General features: G+C 44.5%; 1 protein-coding gene across 1 annotated transcript in view; it reads right to left on the minus strand.

Moving 5' to 3' along the window:
- Nucleotides 1-14,834, minus strand: part of LOC116939489 (fibrillin-2-like) — an 84,431-nt gene that overhangs the window by 46,990 nt on the left and 22,607 nt on the right. The window contains exons 12-28 of the mRNA XM_032947916.2: nt 14,742-14,813; nt 14,441-14,566; nt 13,118-13,240; nt 12,886-13,008; nt 12,035-12,187; nt 11,654-11,704; nt 11,065-11,190; nt 7,481-7,606; nt 6,854-6,973; nt 6,565-6,702; nt 5,192-5,242; nt 4,511-4,636; nt 3,061-3,285; nt 2,249-2,374; nt 1,533-1,661; nt 1,034-1,159; nt 278-403 (exon numbers count right to left, since the gene is read on the minus strand). Of these exons, the coding sequence (XP_032803807.2) occupies nt 278-403; nt 1,034-1,159; nt 1,533-1,661; nt 2,249-2,374; nt 3,061-3,285; nt 4,511-4,636; nt 5,192-5,242; nt 6,565-6,702; nt 6,854-6,973; nt 7,481-7,606; nt 11,065-11,190; nt 11,654-11,704; nt 12,035-12,187; nt 12,886-13,008; nt 13,118-13,240; nt 14,441-14,566; nt 14,742-14,813 (2,067 nt within the window). The remainder of the gene's footprint in view (nt 1-277; nt 404-1,033; nt 1,160-1,532; nt 1,662-2,248; nt 2,375-3,060; nt 3,286-4,510; nt 4,637-5,191; nt 5,243-6,564; nt 6,703-6,853; nt 6,974-7,480; nt 7,607-11,064; nt 11,191-11,653; nt 11,705-12,034; nt 12,188-12,885; nt 13,009-13,117; nt 13,241-14,440; nt 14,567-14,741; nt 14,814-14,834) is intronic.

The following is a 14,834-nucleotide window of genomic DNA, read 5'->3' on the forward strand; positions in this document are numbered from 1 at the left end:
GATAAACACACTTACCTTACATATTAATTAAGACAATTTTACATACAGGAGTAAACAACCATTTATATTTATTTATATTTATTTTAAACATTTATCGGGCACTATGGCAACAGGGTAATTATATGCAATGCTTCGTTTCTCCTTCCCCCACAGTCGGATTTCCATGGCCAGGCCACAAGTACAAAGAAAGAGTGCTGTATACTGAGTCTGATTTTCGTAAACAGATTTAAGTGCCACTAAAAATGTAGTGCATGTAGATTAGAGACAGGTCACTTACCCACACATCCTTGGCGGTCTGGGGTGGCACTGTAGCCGGTGTTGCAGGAACACTGGTATGAGCCAATCATGTTGACACAGCGGCCATTTCGGCACAGATTGCCACTCAGAGAGCACTCATCCACGTCTGTTAAAAGGGCACACACACACGCACACAGGACCAGCACAGAGGTCATTTATGAATGTACATAGATTATGATATAAATTCCTCGCTTGACGTATATCGGGTCAACCGAGAAGAGCAGGCCAAAATATTCTCTAAATGATGTTCTAGGGCTTCCTTTATTGGAGGCCCTTCCGTCAACAGTGGTATGAAGAAAACATTTCAAGGCTGCACCTTTCGCTTTTACATTCATGCTGCGAAATAAGCAGGATAATTGCGTCTTGTTTGCTGCTAGGTTTGTTTTTTAAGTATGCAGAGCTCACAGAGTCAAATGGGTGTTGATATTTGGGCAAAAATGGAAATATTGACAGTTTTTTTTTAAGTATATACTTTAGTCTTTTTCTCATTGTATTAATGCATTTTTAAACATGAGGTAAAATCTGTAACTAAGTTTGAGATTGATATATATATACCGTAACTCTGGCATATTTGTTAAAGGTCAGGTTCATGAAAAACAGTTATCCGGGAGGGGGGAGAAAAAAAACCCCTTGCCAGACAAGGGTGATGTTGGATGAAAATACGTTGACGTATGGAAGAGCGCTAAAGAGACCTATGACGGTGTTGTTGCCTGCGAAGGGAGAGGAGGAGATTTACCCAGGCACACGGTGCCATCTTCATTCAGGTCGTGTCCCGGTGGACACAGGCACTTGAAGCTGCCCTCCGTGTTCACGCATGTCCCACCGCGGCACAGCAGCGGGTTCCGCTCACATTCGTCAATGTCTGCACGGCGGCACAAAACGTGCCCAAAAAAAAGCAAGCAGCTCATGTCACGAACACGACGCAAGACAGACAACGACATGTCCTAGGCAAGCGTGCGATCGTGCAATGGTGTAGCTATGAAGTAAAATGAATAACCTGGTAGATACCGTGAGAAGGCAAAAGAGGCCGAGGAAGAAAGCGGACGAGATGGCGAGATGCAATCAAAGTATTTGGAGGTCCTTACTGGACCAGAACAACTCAGGAAAGGGAGGAATGTAAGAAAATTGGAGAGGCTCTTTCCCAGCAATGGGAAGTTACAGGCTGACAACAACAACAACAACAACCAAAGTTATCGCGAGTTAGGATGCTGTTGATAATGGTGTACAGGTCATACCCATGCAGTTCTTCATCATCATGAAGCCACTCTCAAAGCCCTCCATGCACTCGCAATCAAAGCTTCCGGGTGTGTTCACGCACGTCCCCATTCCACAGATGTCGTGAGAGATCTTGCACTCATCAATGTCTGTGAAAGAAGCCATCAGAGGGGGAGAGGTGCACAAACGACAGAGTTCAGTAACATGATTCAACTCGGCGCTGGAAATCTATTCATACACATCTTAGCACACGTGTGAAACAACTTGTTGGTACAAAATTGCTTACATTAGTGGCACGTGGTAAATCGTTTGTGAAGCCCTTACAAGGAGGATATTTTAAAAACAAAAGAGTTGGCCTGGTTGGGTATTGTATTCTCATGGTGCCTTCGAATCCAAGATTCGTCAGTTCACACTTTGGCACGAACGTATAGTGTAGTTTGGACGAATAGCGCCCATGTGGATATTAATTGCCTGTGATGCTTCACACATTCACGCCTCTGAATTTCACTGCAGTTCATCATGTTTATGCAGCCCAATTACAGCAACAAGTACCCGAATGTGCAGTGCCAGGAATCCTCGAATGTTGTACGAGTGTCAATCATGTTATGAAAAAAAATGCATATATTAGGTCATGGCGAGAGAAATCAAAGCACATAGCAGTTATTCTAGGACGAATGTTTAAGGATGTGTTTGTTCTCCCCTTCCCAAGAAGTGTGTAAATTGTGTTGGACCATACCTGTACAGTTCTTGCCCTCTGCGTCCAAAACGAAGCCATTTTCACAGTTGCACTTGAAGCTCCCAATGGTGTTCCTGCACTTGCCATTGGAGCACATTTGTGGAAAAACTTTGCATTCGTTGATATCTGTGCGGAGAGGATAACGTATACACATCGCTAATGAGGGCAAGCCCAAAGCACAGTTTACACAAGAAGTAAATAAACATACTTTTGTCCACCAGATCTTCTGATTTTGTTGATACTGTGCTCGCAAAATTACAGGAGTTGGGCCTAAAACGTTTCATTAGGTCAATCTTTCCAAGCGCTCTTATCTGTTTTTTGAACAGATCGCGTTCAAACAACTGTATGACAATTTTCTCCACTGCAACAAAAATACTTTTCTTTTTAAAGCCATCATCTTCATAAATCAAAGCAGCAAAGCAACGAAGTAAAACACTGCTGCTTCCAACCAGCCCTGTATAGCATGGCCTTGTTTGAAGGGGGGGGGGGGAATGACAAGTCAATGTGAAACAAACTTGAAACGTACATTGCACGCAAACAATACGACAACGAGTAACGATAATCTCGTTTTGTCTATCCTTGCGCTCCACTCCAACTCTCACCACCCGATGTGTGTGAGGCAAGGCTGTGTTGGCCATTGCTTGGAGCGTTTAAAAGTGAAGGGCGGGGGGGGGGGCTCAACTACCTCCAGCCTCCCTCCTTCTCCCCCACCCCCCACACAAATTATACAGGGCTACTACTAACACGAACCCGCTACAAGCCACCGTTGCTTTGCGACGCAGCGGCAAGGACCCCCTCCGCCTCGCCGTCACCTTTGAAAAAGTGTCGGCCGACGGGGTCGCCACGGTTGGAGTAGCCAGGGCCACGTGGGCACAGGAAGGCGTACTCCGAGCTGCCCTTCTCGGGGCAGCCCTCGCATTCGGGCCCCCAGGCTTTGCCCAGGGAGCAGCAGCAGACGTCGCTGCGGAGACGCACGGCCAGCGGTTCCTCGCACTCCTCCTCTTCGTACGACAGGTAGCAGTTCTCCAGGCGCAGGTCTGCGTGGCACGTCACAAGAAAGGTTCCGAGCGAACGGGAGACGCGGCGGTTACGCGGCGGAAACTTTCAGAAGCAGAAGTGTGGGCGCTCAAGTATATTTCAACATGTCTGGCTCGTGCGGAAATACCCTCTAGAGGGGCTCTCGAAACCGATATGTCGTGGACGCCGTTCTGCCAGGTAGTCTCACGAACAAGCAATTTCTTTATTTTGTCATTTTATTCTAAACTAGAAGCCCGCAATGTCCTTTGGCCGTGACCATCTGTCTGTCTCTTTTTCCCTCCGGACGTCACGTCCTGCCAATCAGCCAGCCAGCAAAACATTTTCTAATATAGTTTGATAAATAAAACTGACCTAGATTAGCTTTGACGTGGGCCTAATGCTTTCTGTACTCTTGTGGTAAGGGAGTAAGATACATGCATTAACAATATAATTGCAATGCAATTTCAGAATATTTAATACAATTCCTTTTTTGATCGCATAAAAAATTCCATAAAATAATTCAGTAGTAACTGCATTGACAATCATAGTACTTATTTAAAAACACGCTCTTAATAATGTTTTTTATATATATGCTGTACAAGCTAAACACATTTAAGGCAAATCACCTGCAATGTTTCAGGCTGTTAGGAACAAATCATATTTCAGGTTAGACTGTCTAAACATTTTCATTTATACTGCCTAAAAATATACATTTAGACTATTACCATTCAAACTGCCTAGAAATTCAGGCAGTCTGTGTGAATATTTACGTTGCCTCTCAAATGCCTGACCATGTACTTCGAGTGTAGTTATTCGATTAAAGTTCCTTAAATACAGAAAAAAACGTACTCCTGAAAGCTCGATTTAAAATATCCATAATAGAGGTTTTTTGGTGAGATCACGTGAACATAAATGTGTCGTTAAATCCGCCACCACCTGACACAGCCAATGAGTAAGGTTTGTCACGTAAACAGAACATGCCAATTCATTACTAGGACAGCACACCGGCGTGTTGGAGATTAAACCCACAACGTTTATAATTCGAGTACGATGTTTTGCCAGTAATTACAACCAGCATCATCAGGCGATAGACAGATTTGCCTGGCTCTCACCGTGGCGAACAATGTACCTCCCTTCATCCTAATATACCTTCCTGCATTGCGGGCAGCGCTGGTGTAAAGTGTGTTGCTTAACTGAGGAAAAGTGTTTTGCTTTGAGTGTTTTGTTTTCCCCCATCAGGCTTACCAATGCAGGTCCTGCCGGTGCTCTCAAGGGTGTGGCCAGGTGGACATTCACACTTGAATGAGCCGGCCGTGTTTATACAGCGAGAGTTGACGCAGATCCCCGCAAACACCTCGCACTCATTCACGTCTGCAGGTACGGAATGTGAGCACGAGAGACAGAGAGAGAGGTCAACTTTGGTGAACTTGGGGAAAAGACAAAATAGTGAGATGCATTCGCTATACTTCTGTTGAAATTGTGCAAAGGATCACATCCTGTGAGAGACCATTAAATGTTTGTTCAGCCAGAACTTGGTTAGACTGCACTATTTGCGGTCCAACAGGTCAACATATATTATCTATTACAGCGGTTCCCAGCCAAATAATTTGAGATGCAATATTATACGAGCATGTGTAAGTGTAATTTAACTTGTGTTTATATAACATATTTATTCTATAATTAAACATCGCCCTTCATGAGGGAATAGAATATCACGCTGAGAAAGAATAATTCAAGATGTTCAGCACATGGCTGATTGAAGCCTACTGGCTAACATGTCGATGCTGTTTGCTTTCGTTTTCCCTTGTGTACATTTCATTTCCTTATAACGTGTTGGAAAGTTCACGGGGGGGGGCGGGTCCGTTTTATGCAGTGAGAGTGAGTCCTCTTAAGGGAAGGAAACAATACCACGCAAATGACGATTACCTTCACACTGAGTTCCTTTCGCTCTGGAGAAACCCTTGGGGCAAATGGTGTCTGCAACAAAGAAGAGAAATTACGTTTGGACATAAACAAAACAAGACAGTGAAAAGCACATGCTGTCCTTAAGAAAAATGAGACAATTTAATAATAGAGGTGCCAGACACATTTGGTAGGGGAGCTCTTTTGGAAACCAAAGCTTCCGGAAAAAGTGGAACATTGGAATCAAGCGTTAATATAAAGTAGTATGTATGAATATTCACTTGCCATAGGAAGTCAACAATTGTATTTAATGCCAACTCAGCAGAGGTCAATTTTTTATGAAGGAATTGTCTGGAGATTGGTCACTGGTGAGCTTAACTGTGCAGGCGCTGGTGCATTAATGGACACTTTGGATGGCTTTCCTCCAAAGTCGCCATCGGATGCACAGAGAATTTCAATCAAAGAATAAAACATCCAATTAGTGATGCGAAAATAAACAAATTAATTGTGGAAGTTGCACAAACACAGATACATAATATTTGGGCAAGTTTAGGTCATTGGAATTTACAACACACGACTACACTTGGTGCATTTACATTCAGAGCGAATGTTGGGAAAAAAATAAACAAACGAATATTTGTTTGGGCCAAAAGAAATGGAAGGGTTTTACCTCGGCTGCAAATAGGGAATGGATAAAAACAAATTCCCAGTATTTTTTTAATGCAACATGGTCTGGTATTTCTCCGATGCATCAAAGTGAGTCCGCTATAATTTCCAGCCACAGCTGCCATCGCTCCACCCCACGCACTGCACTCTGAATCCAGTGACTGGCCACAGCTTATGTGAGAAGAGAGAGATTTTCAATTGGCCGTGAGTCCCCCCCACTCGCTTAACTGTCTCACACTGACCAGCGTGGTGAAGTATGGTCAAAAACACCCCCAAATCTGACACGTCACCAGAAGGATTGCTCAGGGTTGTATAAATCACTGTTGTGATTGCGTCGCTCCATGTGCTTGGAGCTTTATCAGGAACCGAATTCCCAACACCTGTAGATAATAATAATAATTGACACTTACAAAGCGTGTTTCACCCAGAGGTCGCAAGGGGCCCCGTGCACAGAGCTAAAAGAAAGCAAATAACTAACGCAAATCTAAAAACCTAATATAATCACGCAGGCTCATGATTTAACCACGGATACAAATACCCCGTCCCCCCCCCCACCCACCACCCCTCCACCACACTCCCAAAACACATAAAAAAAAAAATGAACGGCGCAACCGTGGAAAAAAAACCTACGATACATTTGCGGTGATTGGCGATATTTATCGTTGTTGCGTTGCCCGCGCGGTGGGGGGGGGGGGGGGGTGGGTGGGGGGTGTGCGCGCGCCAACCCGTACCAAGTTCACAGGGCTCGCATGGGCTTCCCCAGGCGGCGCCCAGCGTGGAGCAGCACTCAGACTTGAGCGTGGCACCGTTCACGTTCACCTCACAGCGGTTGTCGATGATGTTGAGCCAGCATGTTCCCTTGGTGCTCTCTGCGCGCATTGCGTCGAGAGACGGAGAGGGGTGGCGGGGACACGTCCGAGAGCAACGATTAAGAGTGCCGCATGCGTCGACCAAAGTGGTGCAAAGTTACGGGACAGAGAAGCAACATTCGTGGAAGCGGAGCGTCGCGCGAGTGCTTGCCAATGCAGATGGTCTTGGTTTGGTCGAGCTTGCTCGTGGGCAGGCACACGCAGGTGAATGAGCCCACCGTGTTCTGGCAGTTCCCATTGATGCAAGGATTCGACTCACACTCGTCGACATCTAAGAGGCGACGGGGAGAACAAAAAAAATACACACGGCGATGGTCCGCATCAGATATGGCACGCCACATCACTACAAAAACAAGCATACTGCATATATAATAGCCAGCATTATGACATAATAATAATAATAAATCAACGAAAGAGGAAAATATGAAGTATCGGGGCATGGCCATAGCTGGACTTCCAACTTAAACAAATTGGGAACTTGGCATCATCTGTCAAGAAAGATATATATACAGTGTTTATATTTATATAACTTAATTAAAGCCAACTCTATAAACCATAGGCTCCAATGTGGCACTGAAATCAGTAAAACATTGTCCGTGTAGTCCCGTCTATGGCTGCTGTGGGGAGCCGCCCAAAAGTGTATGACTGCATTGTTCTCATCTCACTGCTGTTCTCGTATTGCTAATGGGAAGATGGAATCACGGAGTTAATGAATGGATAGATCAATGAATGAATTAATCATGTTCATTGCATCTCGGGTGCACGGAACCCAGCCCACCTTCGCACATCTCCGTCTCGTGCTTGAAGAGGTATCCCGCCGGGCAGGCACAGGTGTAGCTGCCAGGTGTGTTCCGGCAGCTTCCGTTATCACACAGGTGAGCGCGAAGCATGCATTCGTCGACGTCTGTTCAAGATTTCAACAAAGGCGACAGTAAAACTCAGATTTAAAAAAAGGGGTCAACAACGGTGATGTTTGTTGCTATTTTTTAAATGAGGCCTTCATCCAGCAGTGGATAATGCCTATTTCTGATGATGGTGCTGATGGTGTAATGCCCTACACTAAACCAAAATGTCAACATCGCCAGTTAATGTGTTAATCACGAGAGTGAAACGAAGATGATGAAATGGATATTCGTTGATTACGTCGATGGGGCTTCTAGTTAAAGTTCTTGTTTCATGTGCTGGCAGTCACTTTCTGCTGATATTTTGTGCTTTTCCACCAATATGAATCAGACCCATCCTGTTACATACACAATGATCTGTTAGTGTTGCTGGATTTATTTATTTTATACAGATTGACTTCAATTAATACTAGGTGAACTGGAATATTCATTTCATTTTTAAAAAAAACTCTTGTTAAAATGTACATTTTCCATTGTTGCATGGAACCAAGATTACGTCCCTAGCCATGTTGACCATTTTGCACATTGATATAAATCGTCTGTACTCAAGGGTGACCTGCACTGCCTTGCCTAAATTCACAAGGGTGAGTGGCACATCGTCTTCATATTGACGACGTGATGCTGTCCGGTGAAATAGCAAAACATTTTACAGCGTGACGTTACGTTCTGATCTGCAGTTAGGAGTTTCTAGGGATACGCAGTGAGCAAGGGTGGACAATTGTTCAGCAGATGTTCCATCGTTTGAAGTTGTTCACCACATTTACAGTGTGGCATGTCCTTTGAGTCTCCATTTGTGCGTAAAGTACCAACGGAATCCATAAAATACAAATATTTTACTTTGTGATATTTTGCAACAATAGAAAATATATACGCTTTAATTTAACAAGGAAGTAGATTAATATGGGGCTTCTCTGAAGGTTTATCACATGGTTCATGGAGCCAATTGCACACTGGTAATGTTGATAACATTGACCAAATAGACAAATCACAAGCACTTCTATTTCAAATTGAAAACATGTCGAACCCATTAAATGATTTTTAATATGTAATCCAACGTGAAGGCAATCTATGGGATTATTTCTCCTCTGTGGGAAAGCAGGTAAAAAAAGAAATCCTCCCATTTTGTTCGTGGTCGGCAAATTCCCAAAATTGCAGACGCAACGCTGAACCACTGAGCAGAATTCCTTTTGCTGTAATCCCTTTTCCCCGAGGCTCTGATTTATTATGTTCTCAGGCTGCCAATCACTTAGCATTAGGAAAAAAGAGCGGACCGTGCACATATGCTTTTCAGGCGTGACTTAGTCTGGAGCCAAACTATCATCTTTCAGTCGGTCTTTGTACCACCACATCATTACCTCGCAAATAAAAAAAGCCAATCCCTACGTCCACAGGGACTGCCGGCAGACTTTGCATTCAACCCTGTCCTTATAAAAAAAAAATAACGAGACTTTATGACCAGAATCTCAAGAAAAAAAAACAACTCTTCAGGAATGTAGGTTTAACCATGAAACGTTTGATTTACATCCAGCCGGTTGATTGTGTTTTCGGTGCGTGCGATAAACTCTACCTAACTGTTGTATTTTTTATTTAACAAAAAAACAATTTTGTGGTGCGGTTTTCTTGTACGATGCCGAGCTTCGGATTGTGCATGTGTGTGTGTGTGTGAATGTGCTGCTTAAACAATGGCACTCATCACAGTGCCGGCCTCCCTAAAACACGTGTCAGACGTCGCGGTTCCCCCTGATCTCTGTAAGCATGTTCGCCCCAAAACGGCCGTACATTGTCATCAACGCCGGTAATGTCACTACAGAACGTTATCTTAGGGCTGTAAGTGCTGTGATGTAATTCGGCTAAAGAACAACTGTGAATTTTCTTTTGAAAAACAATCATCTCAACACATTGTTCGCTTTTCATGTCCTCGGCGGGATGGGGGGGGGGGGTCCTCATCTAGGGAAGATGCGCAAAAGCCAAACAACCACAGAAAATGTCCAAACACACATCCAACACCGCCGTTGATTTACGACTGCTCATATTTCAAGAGCGTGTGAAGTCAAATTGTTACCAACTGAGCTTGTAATGACAAACGTGTGCAAGTTTCACATCACGTGCCAAAGTATAAAAAATATATATACCTGCCCAATATGTACCGTGAGTTGCTCGGGATGACGTCTGATGGTTCGCTCCAAGCACGTGGAGTGAAACATCGGGGGGAGTTACACAGCACGTAGAGTGAAACATCGGGGGGAGTTACACAGCACGTAGAGTGAAACATCGGGGGGAGTTACACAGCACGTGGAGTGAAACATCGGGGGGAATTACACAGCATGTAGAGTGAAACATCGGGGGGAGTTACACAGCACGTGGAGTGAAAAATCGGTGGGAATTACACAGCACGTAGAGTGAAACATCAGGGGGAGTTACACAGCACGTGGAGTGAAACATCGGGGGGAATTACACAGCATGTAGAGTGAAACATCGGGGGGAGTTACACAGCACGTGGAGTGAAACATCGGGGAGAGTTACACAGCGCGTGGAGTGAAACATCGGGGAGAGTTACACAACGCGTGGAGTGAAACATCGGGGGGAGTTACACAGCGCGTGGAGTGAAACATCGGGGGGAGTTACACAGCGTGTGGAGTGAAACATCGGGGGGAGTTACACAACGCGTGGAGTGAAATATCGGGGGGAGTTACACAGCACGTGGAGTGAAACATCGGTGGGAATTACACAGCACGTGGAGTGAAACATTGGGGTGAGTTACACAGCACGTGAAGTGAAACATCGGAGGGAGTTACACAGCACGTGGAGTGAAACATCGGTGGGAATTACACAGCACGTGGAGTGAAACATCGGGAGGAATTACACAGCGTGTGGAGTGAAACATCGGGGGGGAGTTACACAGCGTGTGGAGTGAAACATCGGGGGGGAGTTACACAGCGCGTGGAGTGAAACATCGGGGGGAGTTACACAGCGTGTGGAGTGAAACATCGGGGGGAGTTACACAGCACGTGGAGTGAAACATCGGGGGGAATTACACAGCACGTGGAGTGAAACATCGGGGGGAGTTACACAGCACGTGGAGTGAAACATCGGGGGGAGTTACACAGCACGTGGAGTGAAACATCGGGGGGAATTACACAGCACGTGGAGTGAAACATCGGGGGGAGTTACACAGCACGTGGAGTGAAACATCGGGGGGAGTTACACAGCACGTGGAGTGAAACATCGGGAGGAGTTACACAGCACGTGGAGTGAAACATCGGGAGGAGTTACACAGCGTGTGGAGTGAAACATCGGGGGGAGTTACACAGCACGTGGAGTGAAACATCGGGAGGAGTTACACAGCACGTGGAGTGAAACATCGGGAGGAGTTACACAGCACGTGGAGTGAAACATCGGGATGAGTTACACAGCGCGCCCGCAGAAAACCTACGCAGGGGTGAAATTGTCGACCACTCACCTACACACTTCTTGCCAGTGATGTCAGATTCGTAGCCAATGTTGCAGACACAACGGTATGTGCCCAGCTGGTTCTCGCACTGTCCATTCGTGCAGATTTCCGGGTTCAGAGCGCACTCATTGATGTCTGAAAGGTAAATCACAGAACTACTTAACATTTGTAACGAATGAGACGGTCAGGAAGGGAGCACAAAGAGTGTGCAAACATTTAAAAACATTAAGAATTTCTTTCACGCAGTGTAATCTGTTCAGGATACACAGCATATGTGTCAACAAAAGCTTAGTCAAGGTTCTACAGTATTATTCTGTCTTCTCAATAATGGTCTTATACTTCTAAAATGCAATTAGGGTTTCTTTGGGAGTTTCTTTACAAATTTTAAAAGTGTCATAATAAACTAATGTACAGAACTTGGTATGAACGAAAAACTGCTTCATTAGGAATTTATAATTATAAATATATACACACCAGAACACTTTTGCTGATGTCACATTCGTGCAAAACATAAAACACGGCCCAATGCATTACATAAGTACACGGATATTCAGGAAGTACAAATAATGTCCACAAAACATTGCAAATTCTAGTTTACCTTTCCCCCCATTGTCGAATCCAGGAGTTGGGCAAAGCATCTTGTAGTCATCTGTGAAAATTGGGTCGCAGTATTAACAAGTGATGTTTAAACAAATTTGCATGTGCTTTTTTCCCTCACCCACCCCTCCTTTTTGCCATCCTTCAAATGTGTCTCTTGTTTTGAAATTTCAGCCAACCCAATAGTTGAACCCTTGTAAAACTGGACACGCACGACATGTAGCTATACCGGGCAGTGTGGTTTATTGTTGGACCTTTGCATGCGATAGAATCGTGGCAAAAAAAAACAACATAATCTTAAATTAAAAAAATATAAACAAGCAAATTCACGAGTGTATTGAATCACCGCGTTAAAAGTGCACTTTGTGGTGCTCCTCCTTACCAGAGTTGACCGCAGGACAGGGCAAGCACGGCTCCCCAAATGCAAAGTTGGGGTTTGCGCAGCAGCACTCGGACTTAGTGTTGGCCCCAGGGAAAGGGGTCAGACACTTTCCCATCATGTAGTCGCCGTAGCAAGTGCTGCGCATGTGTGTGTCTGCAGCAAAACAAACACCGGGTCATAAACTGCGTTCAAAGGCGCATGGCCCCAAAATGCACGCACTGGGACTTGGGTATGAACGGAACTGCCTTGTTGGTTGCTTATTGGACTGCCAATAATGGCAGAAACCCGGCAAATAAACACGGACAGTATTTGACAACCTCAATGTCATAGGGCCATCTGTTAAATGCGCTAAAGGTTCACTGGAATATGTGTGCTGGCGCACTCAGTGACCTATAAAATTGCTAGTACCGTATAAAAGTTAACTTGGGGGATAATTGGGTGCCACGTGGTGCAGTTTGACTTGTTGACCCCGCACAATAAGGCTATGGGTGTCCAATGTCGCCTGTCTCCCCCACAGCTTATACAGGGTGTGTCCTTTAAAAAGTGTACCCAAGTATATTGAAAAAAAAACGTAACTTGGGTATACTTTTAAAAGACAAACTCCAAAAGTTACTGCAAGCTAAAAGCTGTTATCTTTGAGGTGACCCTCCAATTGATACAGAAGCTGAAGTTGGAGTGAAGCATATTCACTGCAGTGGCATCAATTGCATGATGGCCTTGTTACAATTCGGTTTTTTTATTTTCCACCCCACAGCCCTTAAGGAATTATGGGTAAAAAAAACTGTAATAGATATATTTTTTTAATACATAGAACTAAATGTGTGATTGAACTGTGATTATAGTCACCGTACCGATGCAGAGGCGCCCGTCCATGCTGACGATCATGCCTGGAGGACACTCGCACTTGAAGGAGCCCTCAGTGTTGATGCATCGTCCGTTCATGCAAATGCCGTGCGTTTGACACTCGTCAATGTCTGCCGCAGAGTTTACAAATCGTTAGATCGACAAGGGGATGCACCATTCTGATCGAGCCATATACACTGGTCGTGCTGAAATTTTCGTTTTAAAGCAGTGCTCATTTACCGAGGCAGTATCGTCCGCTGGGCACCAGGTAGAACCCAGGTTTGCAAATGCACTTGAAGCTCCCATCCTCATTGATGCACATCCCGTTCAGACACATGTTTGTGGTGGAACACTCGTCATGATCTGTAAATATGGAAAAGTAACTGTTTAACTGGTATGCTGCCGTTATGTAAGCATAGTGGACTTGCAATCCAGAGGTCACAGATTCAGTTTTACTGTGCGGCAAGCTTCTTAAATTCCCCGAAATCTTTCCATTGAGCAGTATAAATGGCGACACCACATTTCGATTTAAAGCTTTCGTGACTGCAAGGATTCATCTTCTTTGGTTCTTTCGGTAAAGTCACGTAGAATGAGAATAAAATAATAAATTGATAAAATAAAATAAAATAACACAATAATATTCTCACGACGTCTCTACGTGACTTTACCGAAAGAACCAAAGAAGGCGACACCACAGTTGATTGGCAAGTCGCGCACTTGGTGGGGTCAAGTGTGGGTACTGCCACTGATTCCAAAATTGCCTGACCAACGTGCAAGAGTAGGCTAAAATAGCCTGTGGAGGAACACTCTTGAACTCGATCGAGTGGGAGGCTCTTTTGCCAGCAATGTCATGAGCAAACAAATGCAAGGCACCTTTACCTTTAACTGCTCAATCACATTCGTGTAGTCATATGTAAACATTGTAATAAGAAACATACGGTACTGTTTTACATACCAGTCCACTATCACTCTTGATGCATAAATAATACCCAAATAGTACCTTGTTAAATGTTACAGCAATATTTATTTTGTCAATTATAGACTTAACTGATTTGAGGAAATGCAATATAGGAAGTGGAAGGTGCTATGGGTAACGCTCCTTTGATACTGTTTTGACTAGAGAGAAGGTCCTCTTATCCTCAGCCCTATTACGCATAATGTCTCTTATCTATCGCCCCCGTGGAGCCTTGAAAATCCTATTATGCTCAGCTGGTTTCTTCCCATTAGCCACTGTTACCCTATATTCAGCTATGGTCTCCCAGGAGTGCTGAATACATTTTTTATCCACATCGTTTTGCAGATAAGAGAAGTCACCCGGAAGTAGTGGATAATTAGTCTTATTGGTGTCTGTACATGGATAAGAGCCACCCGAAAGTGATCTTCTGAAAGCCCCGAGTTCAGAAGTGGTGTAAAATTACTTTATCTGTGGATAACCACGTAGATATCAGGAATTCATTATTGCAAGACAGGTGATAATAATTAGGAGAGCACCAATAAATATTTCCCGCCACATTGAAGTGGACAAGAAGGAATTTCAATCGCATATACACTCGGAGCACTCACCAAGGCAATTGCGACCATCAGCAGTAAGCTCAAACCCTGCATTGCAGATGCACTGAAAGCTTCCTTCCGTGTTGACACAACGACCGTTCTTACAGACCTGCCCATTGTACACACATTCGTCGATGTCTGCAAAATGGAAGGGGAAAAAAATCACACTTCGAACATTGTGAACGCCGCAAAATGTATCCGCACGTTTATATTGAAAACGCAAACTTGATGCGAGTCAGGAGCTGCAATGTGTATTAGCTTCTTACATGTGTTACTACGGTGTTTCAGTCAGCATTGAAGGAGTACATCTTACCAACACAACCACCACGGAAGTCTGACTTGAATCCACGGCCGCAATGTGTTTGGTTCAGAGCACCAATCCCTCCTGGGGAGACCACACAAAGTA

This window comes from Petromyzon marinus, chromosome 1 (genome assembly GCF_048934315.1).
Source record: "Petromyzon marinus isolate PM22_M1 ecotype Great Lakes invasive population chromosome 1, UKy_Petmar_22M1.pri1.0, whole genome shotgun sequence".
In the NCBI taxonomy this organism is placed as follows: Eukaryota; Metazoa; Chordata; class Hyperoartia; order Petromyzontiformes; family Petromyzontidae; genus Petromyzon; species Petromyzon marinus.